This window comes from Notolabrus celidotus, chromosome 9, assembly GCF_009762535.1.
Source record: "Notolabrus celidotus isolate fNotCel1 chromosome 9, fNotCel1.pri, whole genome shotgun sequence".
NCBI lineage: Eukaryota > Metazoa > Chordata > Actinopteri > Labriformes > Labridae > Notolabrus > Notolabrus celidotus.
Genome location: NC_048280.1, coordinates 2,081,798 through 2,104,548, shown reverse-complemented (window position 1 = coordinate 2,104,548; position 22,751 = coordinate 2,081,798). Strand labels below are relative to the sequence as shown.

The 22,751-nt window shown below is 43.6% G+C and overlaps 1 protein-coding gene across 1 annotated transcript in view; it reads right to left on the bottom strand.

The window, feature by feature from the left end:
* c5 (complement component 5) overlaps positions 1 to 22,742 on the bottom strand; it is a 27,694-nt gene extending 4,952 nt beyond the window's left edge. Inside the window, exons 1-37 of the mRNA XM_034692185.1 lie at positions 22,675 to 22,742; positions 20,803 to 20,998; positions 20,562 to 20,715; positions 19,002 to 19,072; positions 18,794 to 18,891; positions 18,549 to 18,631; positions 18,378 to 18,468; positions 18,178 to 18,286; positions 16,543 to 16,675; positions 16,345 to 16,460; positions 14,777 to 14,965; positions 14,458 to 14,655; positions 14,180 to 14,383; positions 13,246 to 13,395; positions 13,018 to 13,144; positions 12,867 to 12,932; positions 11,629 to 11,814; positions 11,232 to 11,316; positions 11,047 to 11,129; positions 10,780 to 10,919; positions 10,137 to 10,370; positions 9,982 to 10,042; positions 9,798 to 9,887; positions 6,285 to 6,497; positions 6,055 to 6,130; positions 5,723 to 5,882; positions 5,462 to 5,566; positions 5,201 to 5,372; positions 4,911 to 5,035; positions 4,613 to 4,693; positions 3,551 to 3,703; positions 3,401 to 3,463; positions 3,227 to 3,317; positions 2,827 to 2,866; positions 2,530 to 2,632; positions 1,425 to 1,499; positions 459 to 564 (exon numbers count right to left, since the gene is read on the bottom strand). Of these exons, the coding sequence (XP_034548076.1) occupies positions 459 to 564; positions 1,425 to 1,499; positions 2,530 to 2,632; positions 2,827 to 2,866; positions 3,227 to 3,317; positions 3,401 to 3,463; positions 3,551 to 3,703; positions 4,613 to 4,693; positions 4,911 to 5,035; positions 5,201 to 5,372; positions 5,462 to 5,566; positions 5,723 to 5,882; positions 6,055 to 6,130; positions 6,285 to 6,497; positions 9,798 to 9,887; positions 9,982 to 10,042; positions 10,137 to 10,370; positions 10,780 to 10,919; positions 11,047 to 11,129; positions 11,232 to 11,316; positions 11,629 to 11,814; positions 12,867 to 12,932; positions 13,018 to 13,144; positions 13,246 to 13,395; positions 14,180 to 14,383; positions 14,458 to 14,655; positions 14,777 to 14,965; positions 16,345 to 16,460; positions 16,543 to 16,675; positions 18,178 to 18,286; positions 18,378 to 18,468; positions 18,549 to 18,631; positions 18,794 to 18,891; positions 19,002 to 19,072; positions 20,562 to 20,715; positions 20,803 to 20,998; positions 22,675 to 22,742 (4,495 nt within the window). The remainder of the gene's footprint in view (positions 1 to 458; positions 565 to 1,424; positions 1,500 to 2,529; positions 2,633 to 2,826; positions 2,867 to 3,226; positions 3,318 to 3,400; positions 3,464 to 3,550; positions 3,704 to 4,612; positions 4,694 to 4,910; positions 5,036 to 5,200; positions 5,373 to 5,461; positions 5,567 to 5,722; positions 5,883 to 6,054; positions 6,131 to 6,284; positions 6,498 to 9,797; positions 9,888 to 9,981; positions 10,043 to 10,136; positions 10,371 to 10,779; positions 10,920 to 11,046; positions 11,130 to 11,231; positions 11,317 to 11,628; positions 11,815 to 12,866; positions 12,933 to 13,017; positions 13,145 to 13,245; positions 13,396 to 14,179; positions 14,384 to 14,457; positions 14,656 to 14,776; positions 14,966 to 16,344; positions 16,461 to 16,542; positions 16,676 to 18,177; positions 18,287 to 18,377; positions 18,469 to 18,548; positions 18,632 to 18,793; positions 18,892 to 19,001; positions 19,073 to 20,561; positions 20,716 to 20,802; positions 20,999 to 22,674) is intronic.
* Positions 22,743 to 22,751: the final 9 nt, after the last annotated feature.

Below are 22,751 nucleotides of genomic sequence, written 5' to 3'. Positions count from 1 at the left end.
AAGAATAAAAACTAAAGTTCTACTCAAATAAATCTGTTGAAATGTCATGTTTTTTAATTGTATTATTTTACATGGATGTTTGCTTATGACAAAACAAAAATATTTACATGTATTATGTTTGTATATGATACAGTTTGTTAAGTTTAAGTTTCCAATTTGGAATATTTCCAAAAGTCCCCAGCTTAACTTCCCATGGAAAGTTTCCAGAAGGTTTCCGGAAATTTACCGGAAATTTTCCGCCCCTTTGCAACCCTAGTATGTCCTATGACTGTTCTGTTGGATCTGGTCTGCAGGATGCTGGGCCGGACATTGCTTGATTTCCGGTATCGGAAAGTGGAAGTAAACAACGGCCAAGCTGATAGATAAACTGCTTCTTTAGCATCACTTATGATTCAAAAAGTTAAGAAGTTGTTTATATGACTACAAATCCCAGGATGCATCCAGCTCCAGACTCTTACCTTTGTCTTGAGGCTCATAGACACTGAACAGCGACTCACTGACCCCCCTCACGTTGAACCCAATCCTGATCCGGAAACCGACGCACATGAACATGTCAGAGGGAACCTGGAAGTCAGCAGTCAGACAGGAAGTCAGCCAATGAGACGAGAGATAGCACAGGGAAAAGTTGCCAACTCTAAACTCCTCACAGACTATGTGGCACATGAGGTACATGAGCTCCCTGATACCCCAACTGTCCTTAAGTCTGCATCTCTGTGGACGTAACTGTGGGACTTACTAAGAGGTTATTGCAAACTTGGTGACATGAAGGAACGGGGGTGTCTAGTCCCCTACTATAAAGGGAGGCTTTATTTCCTTTCTGGAGTCCCTGAGCTCCCTTGTCTCGTAGATCCTTCTGAGCTGCCGTAGGCATCCTCCTGCTGCGTTCTGGACTCCAGCGGCAACAGCTTCTACTACTCGTCTCATCACTATCACCTCTCTCTCTTACTCCCCTCTATCCCTCTTTCAAGACCCAACTCGTCGAGGCATGATGTGTGTCTAACATGAGTCTGGTCCTGCTCGAGGTTTCTGCCTGTTAAAGGAAGTTTTTCCTCTCCGCTGTAACTAGCTAAATACTGCGATGTGCAATGCTCATGGTGGATTAAGGTGGGGTCAGACTGAGTCTTACCCTGTCTTGGTGTTGGGTCTCTGTTCATAATTTGACATAGAGTGGTCTAGACCTGCTCTGTTTGTAAAAGCATCTTGATATAACGTTTGTTGTGATTTGGCGCTATACAAATAAAGATTGATGATTGATTGATTCTTTTTCCACAGCAAAGATTCACAGTGTAAGATATTTTGGCAAATTCAGTCAAGATGTAAGAGGTACCACTTTTGTCCACAGGGGGCGCCAGAGTCTACTCAAACATTTGGCTGGTGCCTCTCTCTCTGGTATTGTGTTTTGTTCCGGTCTGTCTCTTACTCACCGATTCCATCTGAATCACCACAGTGTTTCCTCGGAGTTCATAGTGCGAGATGATCGGCTCATCTGAGTCTCTGAACTGCAAAAACAACAGTTCAGTAAACATGAAGAGATCACTTTTAACAAAGTATGATGCAGGGATAAAAAGTAAAACAAGTCCGTCCAAATGTAGTTCAAATGTTAAAGGTGACATATCATGCAGAATGGACTTTTTAATGGTTCTCTACCTGAAATCTGTGTCCCTGTCTACAAACCCCCTGAAAAGTAAAAGAATCCATTCTGCCCCTGTTCTGATTTCTCCACCTTTCTGTAAATGTGTGCTGAAACCAGCCGTTTCAGTTTTCAGTGTTTTTCATACGTCACAACGCCATCCGGTCTGTAACAGGAAGTCAGAGCTCGGAGCTTGTTCAGTCCATAGACTGTATAAAATACAACTCAACCCCTCCTCTGTTTTTCATTCCCTGCTCACATGTGTGCTAACAAGGAGCTTAGGAGGGAGGCATGCTAGTTGTAGGCTGTCTTAATAAACACAAAGGTCGGTTTTACTCCCCACGTCTGCAGATTTGAAGATCTAGTGGATGATTTTTATTGATCATGGGAAAGTGCTAGCGCTAGTTAGCATAGCCACATAGCTACATGTTCGTAGCTGTGTACCAAGACACACGTCGACATACTGACAAATAAAACAACAAGAAACACTAAATCTGTGACCAATGGTTCAGAAAGGTCCTGCTGCAGGCGCCTCTCCGTCAGGATCAGATTCTGGATCAGATTCAGAGGGTTGAAGTAACGCGGGTCTGTGAGCAGCCGTGTATATTCAGCCAACATGTAAACATTAGATCAACGTGCTGGAGAGCCGAGGCCACACCCACTTCCTGAGGGGGCGTGGTCAGAGTGCTCATTCTCATTTAAAGGCACAGACACAGAAAACAGCCTGTTCTGAGCACGGCTGAAAAATAGGGGTTTACAGGCAGACCAAAATCTGATTTAAAGTGTTTTTTTGAGCATAAACTTTAAAGACATGTTTTGGGGACCTCTTAGACCAATATATTTTGATGAAAAAGAGCGGAATATGTCACCTTTAATGCAAAAATAAGACTTTATTTTACCTGCCGCAGGTCCTCCAGGAACGCATCTACACCTGTCGGCATCTGAATCTCCATCACTGTCAGGGTGGACTCTGTGAACACCTCATTGGGAGGAGGTTTATACCTGTGACATGTACACACACACACACACACACACACACACACACACACACACACACACACACACATTTTTGTTAATAAATGTAAACAAATATAATCTATTAAAAAACATTTAAAGATATGTCAAACTTCTATAAATACAGTGTTAATGCTGTACAAAGTTTGAGTGTGAAGCTTGTGGAATGTAAGTTTTCTTACTTTGCACAGGCGACCAGGTGAGGAGAGTTTGTGCTAGGATCTGAGGAGGAGAAGAAGAATGCAATTTGAGAACAGAAGTAGAGAGACAGCTAGAACAGCACCTGAATATCATTGATGCAATCTGCTCTGTGAACTTTGAGACAGATATTGGGGGCAAATGTTGTGCAATTCTTGGTGCTATTAGCGGCCACCATCCACAGCTGATCATTTATATGTGTGGATAGATTTGAGCTCTGATGCTGACAGCTCATCTCCACAGTCAGACACAAAACAAGAGCAAACTGGACAGACGTGGATAGCTTGTTTTGCCCCTGTATAACATTTGTTGTGATTGTCCATTCTTAGTGAATTCCCCTCTGGCTGTAGCTTAGTGATGCTAAAGTTTAATATGCAGACTCACTGTTAGATGATCCAGGGCCCGCCAGCTCTATTGTGATGTCAAAGTTACATCCATCTGAGGACGAAGCGATCTCGTAGTAGACTGTCTTCAACTGGAAACACAAAGTTAAAGACATACTGGGGCATTTTAAGGATGACTGAACTTGAATAAGCTGTCCCCTTAAACCACACCCACCTTCACGTTGGACACGCCCCTCCCATAGCCTGTCGACACAGTTATGACGTCATTCTTCATCACCTTGGAGGAAAAACAGACAGATGTTAGTGAAAGTGAGCTCCGCACCAGTCTTAATGTCTGACTGTTGTGCACCCGCCTCACTCTCACCTGGATGGGTCTGGCCACAGAGCGACTCTGGCTGAGCTGGATTCGCCTCAGTTCTCCAGATCTGCTGAAGCGGACATTGATGTCCTGATTGAGGACAGCTCGAGGGATGACTCTGCTGTACTCTGTGACAGCCTCCAGAGTTAAGACTGTGTCCTGAGAGACAGAGAAAACGACGAGGAATTAGAGTCACAGACAAGCAGAGAAAGAGTCAGATGGCCAGAGAGTCACAGACGAGTCAAGAGAGTCAGGAGGCCAGAGAGTCACAGCAGACGAGCCAAGAGAGTCAGGAGGCCAGAGAGTCACAGACAACCAGAGAGTCAGATGGCCAGATTGTCACAGACAAGCAAAGAGAGTCAGATGGCCAGAGAGTCACAGCAGACGAGCCAAGAGAGTCAGGAGGCCAGAGAGTCACAGACAACCAGAGAGTCAGATGGCCAGATTGTCATAGACGAGCAAAGAGAGTCAGATGGCCAGAGAGTAACAGCAGACGAGCCAAGAGAGTCAGGAGGCCAGAGAGTCACGGACAACCAGAGAGTCAGATGGCCAGATTGTCACAGACGAGCAAAGAGAGTCAGATGGCCAGAGAGTCACAGCAGACGAGCCAAGTGAGTCAGGAGACCAGAGAGTCACAGACGAGCCAAGAAAGTCAGGGGGCCAGAGAGTCACAGACGAGCCAAGAGAGTCAGGAGGCCAGAGAGTCACAGACAACCAGAGAGTCAGATAGCCAGAGAGTCACAGACAACCAGAGTCAGATAGCCAGAGAGTCACAGACAACCAGAGAGTCAGATAGCCAGAGAGTCACAGACAACCAGAGAGTCAGATAGCCAGAGAGTCACAGCCAAGCCAAGAGAGTCAGATGGCCAGAGAGTCAAATTGCCAGAGAGCCACAGACAAATAAAGAGATTAAGATGGCCAGAGAGTCACAGCCAGACAGAGAGAGACAGATGGCCACAGAGTCACAGACTAGCAAAGAGAGTCGGCTGGCCAGAGTCACAGACATGAAGAGAGAGTCAGGCAGTGAGAGACTCACAGACGAGCAAAGTGTTTGTGTGTGAAGCATACCTGTATAGAATAGAAACCCTCGCCATAGTGCTGATCCTGGGTCAGCCAGGTCAAGATGGGGTTTGCATATGGGATTCTTCCCTTTAACACAAAATAACATGTCTCATTACAATCAAATATGTTCCTGTATATGTCACAGTTCCTCAAAACTCTGTTATATTCTAATATTTTGATGTGCAGCCCCTCTGTCATGGGGATTTTTTCTTCTGTGGCCCTTTTTGGTACCCAAACATGTGGACATGAAAGTGTTTCCAAACATTGGGAAAAGCGATTAATAGTAAACCGGAAAGAGATTTACCTTGAGCAGCATAGTCAGCAGTACATACGCCGTCATCTCCACTGTCAGCCCGCTGGATTGGTCAGGTTTCAGCCAATCAGCCGTCACACTGGGCTCCTGCCAATACCTGAGTGAGGCAGGGTGACCTGTAAGGAAAAGTGTAAGCACAAAGATGACTTCTTTAAAAGGTTTGACACAAACATTTAACTGAACATGTTGCATCATCTGTTTTCTGCAGTCCCAAAAGGGTCTGGATGTGGATCAAGATTATGGTTCATACTCATACTTGGTCCGATCACAAACATGCTCACCTTTCTGTTGGGCGAGGTTCTCCAAGCTGAGGATCAGTGAGGACACCGTCACGCTGTTGGGGTCATTAAGGGTCAGAGCGTAGGTTGCCACCGCACGCACATACATACTCTTCAAACCCAAGGCATGCTTGGAAATGTAGTTTGCGGCAGAACTCATGCTGTCATCGTGGAACTAAGAGAGGAGAGGAGGATGAGGGAGGAACAGGAGAAGAATAAAATACACTGAATGTTCGGCTACAGGAAGAAGAGGTGTGTTCTCACTCGAAGCTGCAGGATCTGGTCCTTTATTCTTGTCGCTTTGTGTAATGCAATCAGCACGAAAGACGTCAGATACACTGATTGGTCGACAGCATCCATCCCCTTCGCCTGCAGCCAATCAGAGCACAGAAAAAAAAAATCAATGTTATTTCAAATGTAGCATCTTTTTTGATGAACGGCAAGAAGAGGAAGAAGACGGACAGGAGGAGGAGGAGGAGGAGGAGGAGGAGGAGGAGGAGGAGGAGGAGGAGGAGGAGTATTGACCATGATTTTGTTGGGTCTAAAGGAGGACTGGTCGGTGAAGGATCCATCTGTCTGCTGCCTGTTGTAGATCAACCAGGACACGGATTCTGACAGGGACTGATGGTCAACTGGGATCACCGGGTCCAACACAGAGAGGGTCTTCACCACCATAGCGGTCAGCCTGAGAGACAGAGGGAGAGAGAGAAGGACATGATGCAGAGAGACAGACAAAGAAAGAGGGAGGGAGAGAGAGAGAGAGAGAGAGAGAGAGAGAGAGAGAGAGAGAGAGAGAGAGAGAGAGAGAGAGAGAGAGAGAGAACTTGCAAGGAATCTTTTAGGTTGGTGTGTGTTACCAGGTGCTGGGTTCCCTCTTTGCCCACATGCTGTAACTGCAGTCTACAGCTCTGAATGAACTGATGCTGACCAGACCTACACACACACACACACACACACACACACACACACACACACACACACACACACACACACACACACACACACACACACACACACACAGAGTCAGGATACATCAAATCAACCTCCTCAGCGTACATTCTCTCGTGTGTCCTCAGCGCCCTCTTACCGTCTTTGATCCTCTGCCTCAGATCTGCAGAGTTCTTCTGGATGTCTTCTCCCAGGGTGTCCCAGCTCCCTGTAGTCTCCAGGTACTTATACACCTGAATCAGGGGGAGGATTCCACCCAGCTCTGCCTCCGCTGACCCTGCGGGCAGGTTGACGAGCTGTCGGAGGCCTTTGGGGTCGTGTACCACTGAAATGGCGTCACCCAGAACCTCACCTGGTCCGTGAAACAAACAGCGGGGGTGTGAAGTGAACTACGAAAAGAAGCACGTGTGATCCTACAAATGTCCACAACTCTCTGATACTGGTGTTTTTAGAAACACTGGTGTCTTCTAAGGTCACTAACAACCCGTTCACATCTGTTTTTGGGTACCCTTTAGGCATGTGGTCCAAGGCATCATTGAGTCTGTTTCACTGTAACCTCAGGCATCTGTTTCTAGGCAAAATGTGTCACCTGTACTAAGGTACCCTTAATATATGCTATAAGGTACAACTTAACACCAGTATCAAGGCACTGTTTGAGTCCGTTGGAAGGAACCTCAAGATGTCTGCATTTGGTAAGTTGTGTTGTACCATTTAGGAGCCGGTTTAAGGTTCCCTTCAGGGTCTGTTACAAGGCACCGCATTGTTCGACCCATCTAACACGTCTTACCCCTCAACCCAAGGAAAGTCTGTTTTAAGGTACTCCAAAGGGTCCCTTTATCCACATGCTCCATGGCATCATTTTGGTTTAAGGGCGGCAGGTGTTTGCTACAAGGCAGTAAATGACTACTGTTGAAAAGCAACCTTAAGAATCTGGTTTTAGGTGCACCTCAAGGTCTGTTTCAAGGCAATGCATTGTTTAACACATCTAGCACCCCCTTATAGAGGAATGTGACCTCCATACGGTCTGACATGAGGCAACATCTGGCAGATGTCTATTTTAAGATACACTTTAATGTCTGCTCAAAGTGTCTGATCAAGACACCCACATTTGTTTTAAGGTACCCTTTAGGCATATGCTTCAAGGCACCATTTGTGTGTCTGTTTAAATGTAACCTTGGCATCTGTTTCAGGGCAAAATTTGGCATCTGCATAGGGTACCCAAGTATCTGCTGTAAGGCACAACATACAGTCTGTTTCAAGGCACTGTTGGAGTCTGTTTTAAGAAACCTCAAGATGTCTGCTAAGAGAAAGTATTCGGTAAGTTGTGTGGTACCCTTTAGGGTCCGGTTTAGGGTTCCCTTCAGGGTCTGTTTCAAGGCCCCACATTGTTCGACCCATCTACAGCTCTTACCGCCCAACCCAAGAAATGTCTGTTTTAAGGTACTCCAAAGGGTCTGACGCAAGATGACATCTGTTCAAAGACAATTCTACAGCATATGTTTCAAAGGTAGTGAAGTATTTGATAGTTAATAAGTAACTGACGTAAAATAAGTCAAGGAGAAACCTACGCTGTCCCAGACATTCAAGGAATTTGTTTGAGACCCCCTTCCAATTTAGTGACATGCATGGACAAGGTTTGTAACCATTAGGCTAGCAGAGCCCAGGAGAGTAAAGTAGATAACTAGAGATCAAGATAAGTTTGGGCTTGGTATAGTAGGCTATGTCATTCCCAGAGGAAAATTTTACTGCTCAAGGCTTTCTCTTCTAAGTCTCTGGAGGCAAAACTAAGATTCTCACTTCAGCCTCATTCAAGTTTCAAATTGTTGTCTTTAGTTTCTCCTAAAATTCACTAGGAGAAATAGTTGAGACCATGACATGAGTCTTATTTGAGACTTAAATGAGAGATCTCATTAATGGCTCATTTTCTTCTCTTTTTTTAAAATATATTTTGGCCTTTTTGCCTTTATTTGACAGGACAGCTGAAGAGAGACAGGAAATGTGGGGTGTAGTGAGCGGGGGAAGACATGCAGGAGATGGTTGACTGGCCGGGAATTGAACCGGCGACCCCTGTGACGAGGGGCGTATATGGGGCGCTTAGACCGCTAGCCCACCAGTGCCCAAAAGAATCCACCCCTTTAATTGTAATAATCTGGATAAATCTGGTCAGCCCTTTTGTGGCCAATATTTTAAATAAATGTTCTGTCATACCTGTTGTATGAAATCTCTATCTTTTGTAATTTCTCTCAAATCCACTAAATCTTTGTGAAGTTGTTTTGTTCCAAACAGACTTGTAAAGGAAGGACCATATAAGGAAGTCAAAGAAGAGATAATTTCACATCTAAATATCTGATCTTTAAGTGGTTCAAATGTTTTAATGAGAATTGTAAATTTGTGGACAATTACATTGAAATCCTAATTTTGCAGGGCACTATAAATGTTCATGGAAAGATGAGCTCAGGCTCTTTCTTTGCTCCATCTGAGCTCAACTTGAGACACAAAAACTGAGTCTGACAAAAACAAATGGATGAGGTTAGATTGAGAGAGCTCCCTGATTTCTCCACCTGAGCTCTAAAGGAGTCACAAAACTTGAGAAATACCTGAGAATCATTTCAGATTTTGATGAGATCTCCTCTTGAACTGAAAGGGAGGCTAAGCTGAGACTTTCTGCAACTTTTTTTCTGAAGGCAAGAATGAGAAACAGGAGACATAAGCTGTAGTCTCATTTTGCTTTCAAACAGATCTCATTGTTGTCTAGGAGACAGAAATGAAACACTTTTGAGATCTCCTCTCTAAATTTCTTTTCCTATGGGTTGGTTCGCAGACCTATAAAAGGTGCTGGTCAACAGCATTCTGGGAGTCAGCAGATTTGCAGAGCTGTTCTCCCAAGCATTCCGGGTGCTTGTTCGATACTGGTATTGTTTTCTTGTAATAAACGTATTACTATGCAAGCAAGCCAGTGTCACGAAGATTCCTTCTGCATCTACACATCACGGGCGGTCAAGATACAACAGCAGTCTTAGGCATCTGGGTCAGGGCCAAATTTGGAATCTGTTTCAAGGTACCCCCAGCTCTTGTTCCACAGCACAACAGTACATCTGTTTCAAGGCACATTTTCGGTCGTGTTAAGGAACCTCTATATGTCTGCGACAAGGCAGCATTTGTGTGTCTGTTTCAAAGCAGAATTTGGAAACAGTTTTAAGGTACCCCCAGTGGCTGCTACACGGCACAACATAAGACTTGTATTAAGGATCCTCTTCTGTCTGTTTGAAGGAATCCTTTAGGTGTCTGGTACAAGGCATCTCTTTATAGGTAGTATAGCAGCCCCTGGTGTCTGGTTTAGGGAACATTTCAGGCTCTCTTTTAAGACCCATCCAAGGTCCTGCATTGCCAACAAAAGAGATTTATGTTGGTCTTTCTACAGGTTCAGTTACTCAGTGCTTTTAATAATCCTGCAGATTGGCCCTTTTTGGATCTGGATAAACAAGGTTACATGAGAATTGCCGAGTTAGTGAAATTGTAATATAGTGAAACGGGGACTGAAGCAAAGGTTTATTATCCGTAATGCGCCTCAGGAAAAAGTTGTTGTTGCTACTCCACAGCAGAAGTGTTCTCTGCCAGTACCTTGGTAGCTTAGCATCACAGCACACCTTACCATTGATGGTCAGCATGCTCTCCACAGCCGTGTTGGGGACGATGTTTGCAGGCACTTTGTACTTCAGCTCCACAACTCTTTTCTCCGAACCTTTGAGGGTAACACAGCACACAGTGAGAGGTCTGTCAGAGCAGAGCTGCCTCACAAACTACCCCCAAACAATCAGTCAGGTCTGTAAATGTACCGTAGAGTCCCTGTGGGTCCAGTCTGCCTCCAGAGAAGCTCTCCTTCTTCGTTCCTTCAGGCTGAAAATCACAGCCAACATGAAAAGTGGGTTTCTTGATATGATAATTGATGTTAAGGTTAATGGATGATAGAAGGAAGACAGCATGTACGCACCACCACTCGCAGCTTCTTCTCCACGATGTCTTTCTCTCCACCGCGTGTCTTCAGGGTAAAGGTCAGGGTGTGTTCTCCAGGCTCCAGGCCCAGCACAGTGAAGGTCACCGCCCCCACGCCCTCTGCAGTCAGGCGGCTCCAGGTGCAGGCTGTCGTGTGTAGCCCGGACCCTTCCGTAGACGGCTGGGACTGCAGCAGGCAGAGCGCCGGGCCGGCCGTCAGCGTCACACAGTACTGAGGACAAAAAGAGAACCTCAGGCTTTGTAGAAGAGCCACTGGCAGAGAATTACCCTTTCCAACCCCAACACGGTCTCAGCAGATGTGTGTCTAACATTAGTCTGGTCCTGCTGGAGGTTTCTGCCTGTAAAAGGAAGTTTGTCCTTGCCACTGGAACTTGCTAAATGCTGCAAAGTGCTCTGCTCATGGTGGATTAAGATGAGATCAGACTGAGTCCTGTCTGTAAGATGGGACTGGATCTTATCTGGTCTTGATGTTGTTTCTTTGTTATCAATAGAACATAGAGTACGATCTAGACCTGCTCTGTTTGGAGAGAGTCTTCAGATAACATTTGTTGTGATTTGGCGCTTTATAAATAAAGATTGATTGATTGAATTGTGGGAAATGTAGTTGACGTGGTTGGTACCTGGATGCTGTCGGCCTGCTGGTTGTACACTGAGCCTCTCAGCTCCAGCTGTTCTCCTCTGACCACCTGATAGGGCAGCGGGACGTCCACACTGAGGGGCAGCGAGACAGACACCTGAACCGGCTCTGCAACACAAATACCTGCAGGAAACACACATTATGAAGACTTACACTCAGGTAGCCACGATGAGCCATGATTTACAAAACAAACATTTAGCTCTTTCCTGAAGTAGCGACTGATTTAATATGAGCCTCTAAAGAAACGAACCGTTCTTGGACATCATGACGGCCTTGATCTCCCAGGTGGTGAGAGTGTCTGGAAGAGTCCTCGCGATGGACAGCTTGCGTGGACTGAAGAGGCACAAATTACAAAAACATTAACAACAGTGTCCCCTTCATCCAGAGTGCTGACAACATGGACAGAGACTTCTAGGTGGGTTTGATTCGGGTCACCTGACGCGCTGCACCTCCCACATCCAGCTCTCAGGGAAGTAGCTCCGCACCAGAGAAGGAGCCAGGTCGAAGTTTGCACCCATTGCTGTCAACAAATGTTCAGGGTGGAGGTTTAACTCGTGCGTGGACAATCTCTACAGTGTGCCTGTGGTGACCAGTTGTTATTAAACCCATCGGAAATGTTATTCCTCAGCTAGAAATTCAACTTGAGGCTCCCTAAAGTTGGACACAGCACTTTGACAGTCAGAGAAAACTCTGGTATCAGTGCTGAGTGGACAGAGTTGATGTCATTTTGCACAGCTGAGCAAAGTAAACATTAGCTTATTGTTAAAAATGTCTTCTAATCCAACAAACTGTGCGTGTGTGTTTGTGTGTAATGAGATGAGCGCGGACTGACCGGAGCGTCCAAGGGTGAGGCTATTGTCCTGTTCCAGGTGCTGCAGGAGGAACTCACAGCAGGATTGGAAAGCCGCTCTGCAGTGGACGTGTCTCAACTGCTTGGCTAACTGCTCGCAGGTCATGGCCCTCGGGAGGTACATCATCCCATTTTCACAGCACCTCTTGAAACGACCAAAAGTGTGAGCTGAATGGAGAGAGACAAACTGTCATCCACCTTCAATAATAGAATAATGAAAGGGGCTTATTATGGAAGTTAATCAGTCTCATCAGATTCTGGCTGGTGCCCGCGCTGGTTGAACTTGCAAACCAACACGGCACCCGTTTGTTTTTCCGCCCGCTGGAGCCCGTGGAAGAGGCACGTCATGAAGACAGATTTATGTGGGCGTTTTCCCAGCAGCGCCAGTGGTGGTTCTAGACCAATTTTACTGGGGGGGGGGGGCCAGGCTGGGGCCAAGGGTGTTGTCAGAGGGACACATTCAACCCTGACAAAAGAGACTGAGAAGGGCCGGCTGAGAAGAAACTGGCAAAACATCAGTGCATCCCTTTATACTAGACATAGAGACTACTGTGTACTATATCAACATGCAGACTGACAGCAGCTGATTGGCTGTTTACACTCAACATGATTCCCTCAGCGCTCTAAGGGACTGGAACCAAGTGCCACACGCATGTGTTCCGCCTGTAACATCGGTGCAATACCAACGCTTTTTTTATTGTATAATATTATTTTGGTGTGGAGGGGGGGCAACAGGGGGGTCCAGGTTCCGTTTTACAGGGGCACTGGCCCCTGTTGGCCCCTCCCCAGAACCACCACCTAGCAGCACTAGCGTGAACTTTCCCTCACAACAACAACGATGGCGGACAACAGCAGCTTGTCTCCTCGGCTGACCACTGCTTTGCCTTGGAATCCATTAGTCTCTTTGAGTGTTTCGCTGCAGGACGATGGAGGAAACACGTCTGGTTTGGGTTTTTGATCACGGCCACCCTGCCCCTGACAGTTCGCGGTTCTAGACCAGGAAAGAGTTTGAGCCGCTATGGAACCGGTTTTCCCAGCCAGGAGCCGGTTCACTCACTGTCAAAACACGAAAAACTGGTTCTCAATTGGGCACCGGCTCCAAACCGACCCTGAAACTGCCTGGGTCAAATAGGGGTACAAGATGACCCTGTGAGTACCTGGAACAGGACAGATATTAAAACAGAGACAGAAGGTAGATCGACTGACAGGTGGAGTCCTACCTTTCTTCGTCTTCGCCTCTTCAGTCAGAGCTCGTTTTGGTCGTACCACCGCGGTGCACGCCGCATCTGCACAACGACACACACGTTAACATTCAGCATCAAACCTCACAGGTTGTCGTTAACCGCCTGAGTGAATGATTGGTTGACGTACTGCTGGATGACGGTCTTGCGTTGGCTTTGGTGATGAAGGTAAGGCCGGCTAATCGGAAGACGTCTGCGCTGTCGATGCCTCCGCCTCCTCCGCAGCCCTGATCGCTCGCCTCGATGTGACGCAGAACCTGCAGGCCACCATACTCTCTGTTACTGCAGCACTAGTGCGAGTTATGGATAGTGCTTGTAAACTGTCTTCTTAATTAAGGTAGGATGTTTTTAAATTCACCCTGCTGACAGGGTCCTTGAAGTTCGTCCGTAGGGTGAAGAGGCCGGTGTCTACAGCAGACAGAGCCACCAGACCGTCCTGGTTGGTCTTGATGTCCAGGTTCAGATTATCCTTTGGCTTATAGCTCAGCTCACGAAATGACAGATCAGCCTGAAACAACAAAGATTCAAGGATGACAAACAATAATCTGTTTGCTGATATCTGCTGACTCGTGATTACTCGGACTACAAACACAGGATGTAGATAATGTAAATCAAGAGGAATTACGACCGAGCCTTTCTAATCTGTATCTTTAAGTCTCTGGCACCATCAGAGACAGACACAGGCTTGGACCAGCTCTTAGTTATGCTGCTATAGGCTTAGACTGCCAGGGGGACTGACACGCTGACACACTGGGATCCTGTCTCTCTCCTCTGTCTGCTTGTCTCTTACTTTAACTCTTCCTGTCCCATTAAAGTTACTAACCATAGACCTTTCTGGAGTCCATGAGCTCCCTTGTCTCGTAGGTTTCTCTGGATCTTTGCTGCAGACGGCCTGCTCCAGCTCAAGCTGCTACAACTACTACTATCCGTCTCCCCACTATCATCTCTCTCTCTCTTCATCTCCCTCTATCCCTCTCTCCAACACGGTCTCAGCAGATGTGTGTCTAACATGAGTCTGGTCCTGCTGGAGGTTTCTGCCTGTTAAAGGAAGTTTGTCCTTGCCACTGTAACTTGCTAAATGCTGCAAAGTGCTCTGCTCATGGTGGATTAAGATGAGATCAGACTGAGTCCTGTCTGTAAGATGGGACTGGATCTGATCCGGTCTTGATGTTGGGTCTTTGTTAATAATGGAACACAGAGTACGGTCTAGACCTGCTCTGCTTGGAAAGAGTCTGAGGAGAACATTTGTCATGATTTGGCGTTGTTTAAATAAAGATCGATTGATGTTGAACCTGGAGGTCGTTGACACATTTGGCTTTGACGTCCAGCCAGACTGAGTCCGCCACCAGCTCAGACGTCCCCTCTCCAAACAGGATGTAGTAGACCAGCAGCCTGATGGACGGGACCATGGAGGCGGTCACCTGGAAGTTCAGATTCTGAGTGTTGGAGATGACCTTCTGATTGCCGAACGTCACCACTTTACCTTTAGAGACCACCTGAGGGGGACACAGGAGCGATGAGGAAACTGGACAAACTTTGACAGCAAGCATCATCGGCTCTGTTTTCTCACCAGGTAGCTGAGGGCTCTGAGGGGAACGTGGGACGGCGTGGCCGAGTACACCTTGATGTTTGTGTATTGTCCCACCTCCAGACCGGAGAGCGGTGGGTCGATGTAGATGTAACGCTCATTAGGGGAATGATAGGCCGTCGCCTCCAGTGTCAGACTGGCCTGACTGGCTGCTGGGAGGGTGGGGTCTGCTGTCTCAAACTGTGTGCAAGCAAAAATTAAGAAATCAGCAACAAGGGAAAAATTAAATCAACGTTACAAACATGTAAAACAAAACAAAAGAATCCAGTTCACAGGGAGACTTCCTCCTCGTCTTCCTCACCTTCAGTGTGGCTCTGGTTTTTCCTCCCGGGATGCTGTAGATGAAGAAAGCGAGCCCGTCTGATTGGCTGACGGCGCTGTTAGAACCGGAGAGCTCCTCACTCTCTCCCCCCCGACTGAACACCTGTTGCTCCACCGCGCGAACCTGAACCCGGTTCACCGGTTGGTCCAGGTGATCCTTCACCAACACCTGCAGAGGAATCAGAAATCACTGCAGTAAAAACAGCAACTTCACATTCAGTGTCCTCACACTGAGCGATATGTGCAACTGACAGAAGTCAGGATGAGAAAAACAAAGACACACTTTGTCCACAGGGGGCGCCAGTCAACTCTAACCTAAAGTTAGAGAAAATAAAAGCAACATTTTCAACATTTAGCTCCAAAACGTAAAAAAATGTAGTGTGAATTTTTAAAATCACTTTTTTTTAATAACATTAGACCAACATCTGTGATCTTTTCACTTAATTTCTGTTGTGACAAATATATTCAAAATAGAATCACTGTTAAATCTAAATGTTAAACCTAAATTTTAAATTTTAAATATTAATGTTGAATGTTAAATATAAATGATGAATTTAATTACAAATGTTAAATATAACTGTTAAATGATCAATAGAAATGTTCAATGTTAAATCTTAAATGTTAAATATTAATGTTAAATATAAATGTTGAATGTTAAAAATAAATCTTAAATATAAATGTTGAATGTTCAATCTAAATGTTAAATATAAATTATGAATTTTTATTACAAATGTTAACTATAAATGTTAAATCTAAATTTTAAATGTTCAATATAAATGTTGAAGGTTAAATATAAATGTTAAATCTAAATTTGAAATGTTAAATGTTAAATATAAAAGTTAAATGTTAAATATAAATGTTGAATGTTAAATATAAATGTTTATTATATTCAAACTAAATGTTAAATATAAATATTTAATGTTAGATATAAATGTTGAATGTTAAATACAGATTTTAAATCTAAATGTTAAATATAAATGTTGAATGTTGAATACAAATGTTAAATGTTGAATATAAATTATAAATGTTAAATCGAAATGTTAAATCGAAATTATAAATGTTAAATCGAAATGTTAAATATAAATTAAAAGTGTAAAATATAAATTAAAAATGTTAAATATAAATGTTTAATGTTAAATATAAAAGTTAAATGTTAAATCTAAATGTGAAATACAAAAGTTTAATGTTAAATCTAAATGTTAAATGTTAAATATAAAAGTTAAATGTTAAATATAAAAGTTAAATGTTAAATATAAAAGTTAAATGTTAAATCTTAATGTGAAATACAAAAGTTTAATGTTAAATCTAAATGTTAAATGTGAAATACAAAAGTTTAATGTTAAATCTAAAAGTTAAATGTTAAATATAAAAGTTAAAAAGTTAAATGTTAAATATAAAAGTTAAAAAGTTAAATGTTAAATATAAAAGTTAAAAGTTAAATATAATAGTTAAATGTTAAATGTATATGTTAAATGTTGCACACCACCAGCCAGCTGGAGTACCAAACTAACACAGTCCCAGGGGCCGTGTGACGGTGCTGACACACACCTGGATGTTATAAGGAAGTCCAGGTTTGATGAAGGGCGGCGTGGACACCAGACTTAGCCTGTAGGGCGATTCAACGAACTTCACCACAGCAAACTCCGCCTCCTGACTGATACCACCTGAGGGACGGGGACAGAGGGGAGAGTCTTAGAGTCTCTAAAGGACTTGGTTTCAGGTCGGCACAGAGGAGGGGGGGTGTACCTGTGTCCTCGTGCAGCAGGACAGCGATGTACAGGTAGCTCCCCACTAAACTGAGCAGGTCCTTTGGTACGCTGTGTTTGGACATGACCTTCTCCATGTTCACAGTCACGTCCACCTCACCTGTTGGAGACAACTGAAGGACAAAGAGGCTTACAACACCATAATGAAGGAGGTCACACACAGTTTGAGTTTAGCTTTAGTTTAGCATGACTTTACTTTAGCCTCTACCTTTGTCCACCAGGTAAAGCCCCTTCCTTTAACTCTTCCTGTCCCGTTAAAGTTACTAACCATAGACCTCCCTGTGCTCCCTTGTCTCGTAGGTTCCTCTGGATCTCTACCGTAGATCCCTTTTTTTATTCTTTCTTTCTTTCTTTCTTTCTTTCTTTCTTTCTTTCTTTCTTTCTTTCTTTCTTTCATTCTTTCATTTCTTTCATTCCTTTGTTTTTTTCTGTCTTTCTTTCTTTCTTTCTTTTGCTCTTTCATTCTTTCCATTTTCCTTTCTTTCTTTCTTTCTTTCTTTCTTTCTTTCTTTCTTTCTTTCTTTCTTTCTTTCTTTCTTTCTTACTTTCTGTCTTTCTTTCTTTCTTTCTTTCTTTTCTTACTTTCTGTCTTTCTTTCTTTCTTTCTTTCTTTCTGTCTTTCTTTCTTTCTTTCTTTTCTTACTTTCTTGCTTTCTTTCTTTCTTTCTTTCTTTCTTTGTCTTTCTTTCTTTCTTTCTTTCTTTCTGTTCTACTTTCTGTCTTTCTTTCATTTCTTTCTTTCTTTCTTGTTCTTACTTTCTGGTCTTACTTTCTTGTCCTTTCGTTCTTTCTTTCTTTCTTTTCTTTCTTTTCTTTCTTTCTTTCTTTTCTTACTTTCTGTCTTTCTTTCTTTCTTTCTTTTCTTACTTTCTGTCTTTCTTTCTTTCTTTCTTTCTTTCTTTCTTTCTTACTTTCTGTCTTACTTTCTGTCTTTCTTTCTTCTTTCTTTCCTTTTCTTTCTTTCTTTCTTTCTTACTTTCTGTCTTTCTTCTTTCTTTCTTTTCTTACTTTCTGTCTTTCTTTGTTTTTTCTTTCTTCTTTCCTTTCTTTCTTTCTTTCCTTCTTTCTTTCTTTCTTTCTTTCTTCTTTCCTTTCTTTCTTACTTTCTTTCTTTCTTTCTTTCTTTCTTTTCTTTCTTTCTTTCCTTCTTTCTTTCTTTCTTTCTTTCTTTCTTTCTTTCTTTTCTTACTTTCTGTCTTTCTTTCTTTCTTTCTTTCTTTCTTTCTTTCTTTCTTTCTTTCTTTCTTTCTTTCTTTCTTTAATTCTTCCTTTCTTTCTCTTTCTGTCTCCTTTTCTTATCCCGTCCTTTCCCTTTTGTCATTCCTTCACCATTTATTCTCCTCTCTTTCTTTCTTTCTTCTGGTCTCCCTCTCTTCTCTCTTTTCTTAGAAATTTCTGGAGACCCTGAGCTCCCTTGTCTCGTAGGTTCCTCTGGATCTCTGCTGCTGTGGACGTGCCAGACTCCAGCTGCTACAACTACTATCATCTCTCTCTCTCTCTTCATCTCCCTCTATCCCTCTCTCCAACACGGTCTCAGCAGATGTGTGTCTAACATGAGTCTGGTCCTGCTGGAGGTCTCTGCCTGTTAAAGGAAGTTTGTCCCTGATTGTCTTACTCTCTCTCTGGAAACAGAGCTGGGGATGATGACTGGAGAACTCTTCCCGGTAACGTAGCCATAACGCAGGAACACCTCTCCACCTGCCACCGGCGCCCCGTGTAGATACCTGAGAGGACAGACACGTTGTTCACCTCAAAGCTGAGTAATAATGAAAGTGTTGAACATCCTGGATCTCAGATGTCAGAGCGTTCGTTCACCTGGCAGACACCTTGAAGTTAAAGTTGGTGAACTGTCCGTAGCTGATGTAGTTCACTTCTGGTTCCACCTCGATGGAGAAACTGGGGAGGACTGACACAAACATGAAACACTTCATGTTACACTTTATTGTTCTTAACAGTTTGAATGTTAAATAAAACAGGTTCAGTTACCGTATTCTTTCACTTCAAAGTCTGTTTTTGCTGTCGTGGTGAATTCATCAGAGTAAGCCGCTTCAATGGTCCAAATCCCCAACCTGAGATCACATCATAGAGACAGCCGTGACTCCAGACTGTTGTTACAGACTATCTGTGCTGTGTCATGGTGATTACAGGCTCTGTGTTGTAGTTTCACTGTGTGTTAAAATGCTGAGACTATCATGTTATATAACTGGTAGTTTGGTCTTTGAGGGCCTCACTTTGGTTTGATGGGGATCTTAAACGGGTTCTGCATGGACGGCATTCCATTATTGATGTCGAACATCTCCACGATGTCCACTGTGGTGTGATCCGGGTCCTGAGGGGGGAACAGATCACTGATCAATGTCATCACTCTGTCGTCAGCAGAGTGGAACAGTCTGTGTCACTCTGCTGCGCCCTGCTGGTCCTGCTGAGTATTACACTCACCTTGAAGGTCAGGAAGACGCTGCGGTTTGCCGGCCTCAACTCCTGGTTCAGAGAAAACACCCTCACCTTGACTGCAGAGACAGAACACACACACACACACACACACACACACACACACACACACACACACACACACACACACACACACACGCACACACACACACACACACACACACACATTTAGTCGAGGTAAGTAGCATTCTATTACAGAGCAGAATGGAATGGAACATAGAAATTATATTCTACTCCATAAATTGAAATACAGAAGAGAGTTTCTATTTTGTTCCATCTTATTCTGTAAAAGAAAAGAAAGAAAAGAAGGAAGGCATGAAATAGAATAGAATAAAATAGAATAGAATAGAATAGAATAGAATAGAATAGAATAGAGTCATTAGAGTGTGATTGTAAAAATAGAATCAAATAGAGTGGAAAAGAGTAGAATGGAATGGAATGGAGTAGAGTGGATTAGAATTGAATGAAGTGGAGTAGAGTAAAGTGGAATAAAATAGAACAGTCAATAGAGTGTGATAGAATATAATTGAATAGAGTAGATTTGAGTAGAGTAGAGTGGAATGGAGTAAAGTAGAGCAGAGTCGATAAGTGTTGAGAGGAGTAGAGTAGAGTAGATTAGAGTGGATAAGTGTAGAGTATAGTAGATTAGAGTAGATAAGAGTAGAGTAGACTAGAGTGGAATGACAGAGTAGAGTAAAGTAGAGTGGAATGATAGAATAGAGTAGAGTGATAGAGTAGAGTAGAGTAGAGTAGAGTAGAGTAGAGTAGAGTAGAGTAGAGTTGAATGGAGTAGAGTACAGTAGATTAGAGTAGAGTAGAATAAAATGGAATAGAGTAGGTTTGAGTAGAATAGAGTGGAATGGAGTAGAGTAGAGTGGGGTAGAGTAGAGTAGAGTAGAGTAGAGTAGAGTAGAGTAGAGTGGAATGATAGAGTAGAGTAGAGTAGAGTGACAGTGTAGAGTAGAGTAGAGTAAAGTGATAGAGTAGAGTAGAGTAGAGTAGAGTAGAGTGGAATGATAGAGTAGAGCAGAGTGACAGAGGAGAGTAGAGTAGAGCGATAGAATAGAATAGAGTAGAGTAGAGTAGAGTAGGGTAGAGTTGAATGGAGTACAGTAGATAAGAGTAGAGTAGAGTGGAATGATAGAGTAGAGCAGAGTGACAGAGGAGAGTAGAGTAGAGTGATAGAATAGAGTAGAGTAGAGTAGAGTTGAATGGAGTACAGTAGATAAGAGTAGAGTAGAGTAGAGTAGAATAAAATGGAGTAGAGTAGATTTGAGTAGAATAGAGTGGAATGGAGCAGAGTAGAGTAGAGTAGAGTAGAGTTAAGTCAAATGGGATGGAATAGAGTAGAGTAGAGTGGAATTGAATAGAATAGAATAGAGTCAATAGTGTGATACAATACAATTAAATTAAGTAGAGTAGAATAGAAATGAATAGAGTAGAGTAGGTAAGGGTTGAGTAGAGTAGAGTGTAGTAGAATAGAATAGAATTGCATTGTGGGACACTGAGGACATGTTAAGATATATGAAGTGTGAGTTCTGGACTCACCGCTCTGATGCGGGGTGTACAGTGGTTTGTCCGTCTGGATGAAGAGGAACCCGTTGGAGCGGCTGACAGGGATGGACAGGTGCTCATTGATCTCTGCTGATTGGACGTGGAGGATCACGTGATTCACAGACTTGTCCAGCTCACCTGGGTGCAGCTAAAGATAGAAGCACACATTGTGAGTCTCCTCTTCAGATCAACTGTGATCGTGTTTTTGTTGTGATTTTGATTCATGAAGTCTGACCCGGACACTGGCGGCGGCCTGGTGGTTGTTCTGGGCGTTCAAGGTCACGACCTCTTTAGCTAGAACCACTTGATCTGGGGCCATGGAGGTCTTCAAGAACACGTAGACGCTCACCTCCTCAGTGAAACCAAACAACTGCACCAGCACCGTCTCCAAGGAGTCCAGACGCAGAGAGAGAGGAGCCGTGACCAGATACCTGAGGAGGGAGAGGCCAACATAGAGCGGTGGTCTCAGGATCGCTCTGAGACTGAGTTTAAATGTGGACCTGTGTGCACGATCTGAGGCTCATATTAACACACACTCGTTAACTTAACTGGAAATGTCTCTAAAATGTCATCAGGAGTTCAGTGCATACAGTGTCCCCTGACTCTATCTGGCCACTGTTTCACTAACACACAGCATTGATCCAAAGACATCAGCATTGACTCAGACTCTGTTGCTTCACACACTATCTTGGATATCTTGTAAACATTTCACTGTGACTACCATGGGGTCATTTTTAAGTCACGTCCTGCCTCCTGAAACCAATCTCAGAGTCCATCAGGGAAAACTTCTCAATTTGAGGAACATGTGTGAATGACAACTTTGAAACTTTCAGAAGTGCCTCGTTGAAAACAGGTAACAGATCAAAGCAGAATAGAATGGAATGGAACAGATCAAAGCAGGATGGAATGAAATGGAACAGATCAAAGCAGAATAGAATGGAATGGAACAGATCAAAGCAGGATGGAATGAAATGGAACAGATCAAGAAAAGATAGAATGGAATGGAACAGATCAAAGCAGAATAGAATGGAATGGAACCGATCAAGGAAAGATAGAATGGAATGGAAAAGATCAAAGCAGGATGGAATGGAATGGAATGGATCAAAGCAGAATAGAATGGAATGGAACAGATCAAAGTAGGATATATGGAATGGAACAGATCAAGGAAAGATAGAAAGGAATGGAACAGATCAAGGTAGGACAGATTGGAACGGAACAGATCAAAGCAGAATAGAATGGAATGGAACAGATCGAAGTAGGATAGAATGGAATGGAACGGAATGGAATAGAGCAAAGCAGAATAGAATAGAATGGAACAGAACAAAGCAGTATAGAATGGAACGGAACAGATCAAAGCAGAATAGAATGGAATGGAACAGATCAAGGAAAGATAGAGTGGAACGGAACAGAGCAAAGCAGAATAGAATAGAATGGAACAGAAAAAAGCAGTATAGAATGGAACGGAACAGATCAAAGCAGAATAGAATGGAATGCAACAGATCAAAGCAGAATAGAATGGAATGCAACAGAGCAAAGCAGAATAGAATTGAATGGAACGGAATGGAACAGATCAAAGCAGAATAGAATGGAATGGAACAGAACAAGAGAAATAAGAACTTTGGACTGTGGGAGGAAGCTCAAGTGTAAAGACAGAACCCACGCATTTTCAAAGCAAGACCTTTATCCAGTTTAGAACTCAAACCAGGCACCCTCCTGCTGAGAGGTTGCACCAGACATCTTTGCCCCATGTAAACTTGTCTGAAAGAACTGCTTCACCTCTTCTTAACAGGAATGAAGCAGAGAGGAATTCCTGATCCTCCTCTCGAAGAAGTCTATCTGTCTTTCTCTGGTTTGTTTCTCTGGTTGAGTCAGGCATCTGTAGCTGAGCTCCACAAATAATGCACAAACCATGCACAAACAAAAACCAGAGAGCTCTTTGGACTGCTCTTTCACTGCTTAACTTCTGTGCTGAAGCAAGATAATCAAAACAAATCTCCAGCTCAGTCTGAAGCTGTGACATCCTTCAAACGTCCCTCCTTTCAGGTTAATGCTTAATTTAGTCTCTGATTCACAAAAAAGAAGCAAAACAGATGAAAAGAAGACTTACGATCTGGGGTCGGCCTCAGTCCTCCACCAGAGACAGAACACACACATCAGGACGACACACACCCTCATCCTGACTGT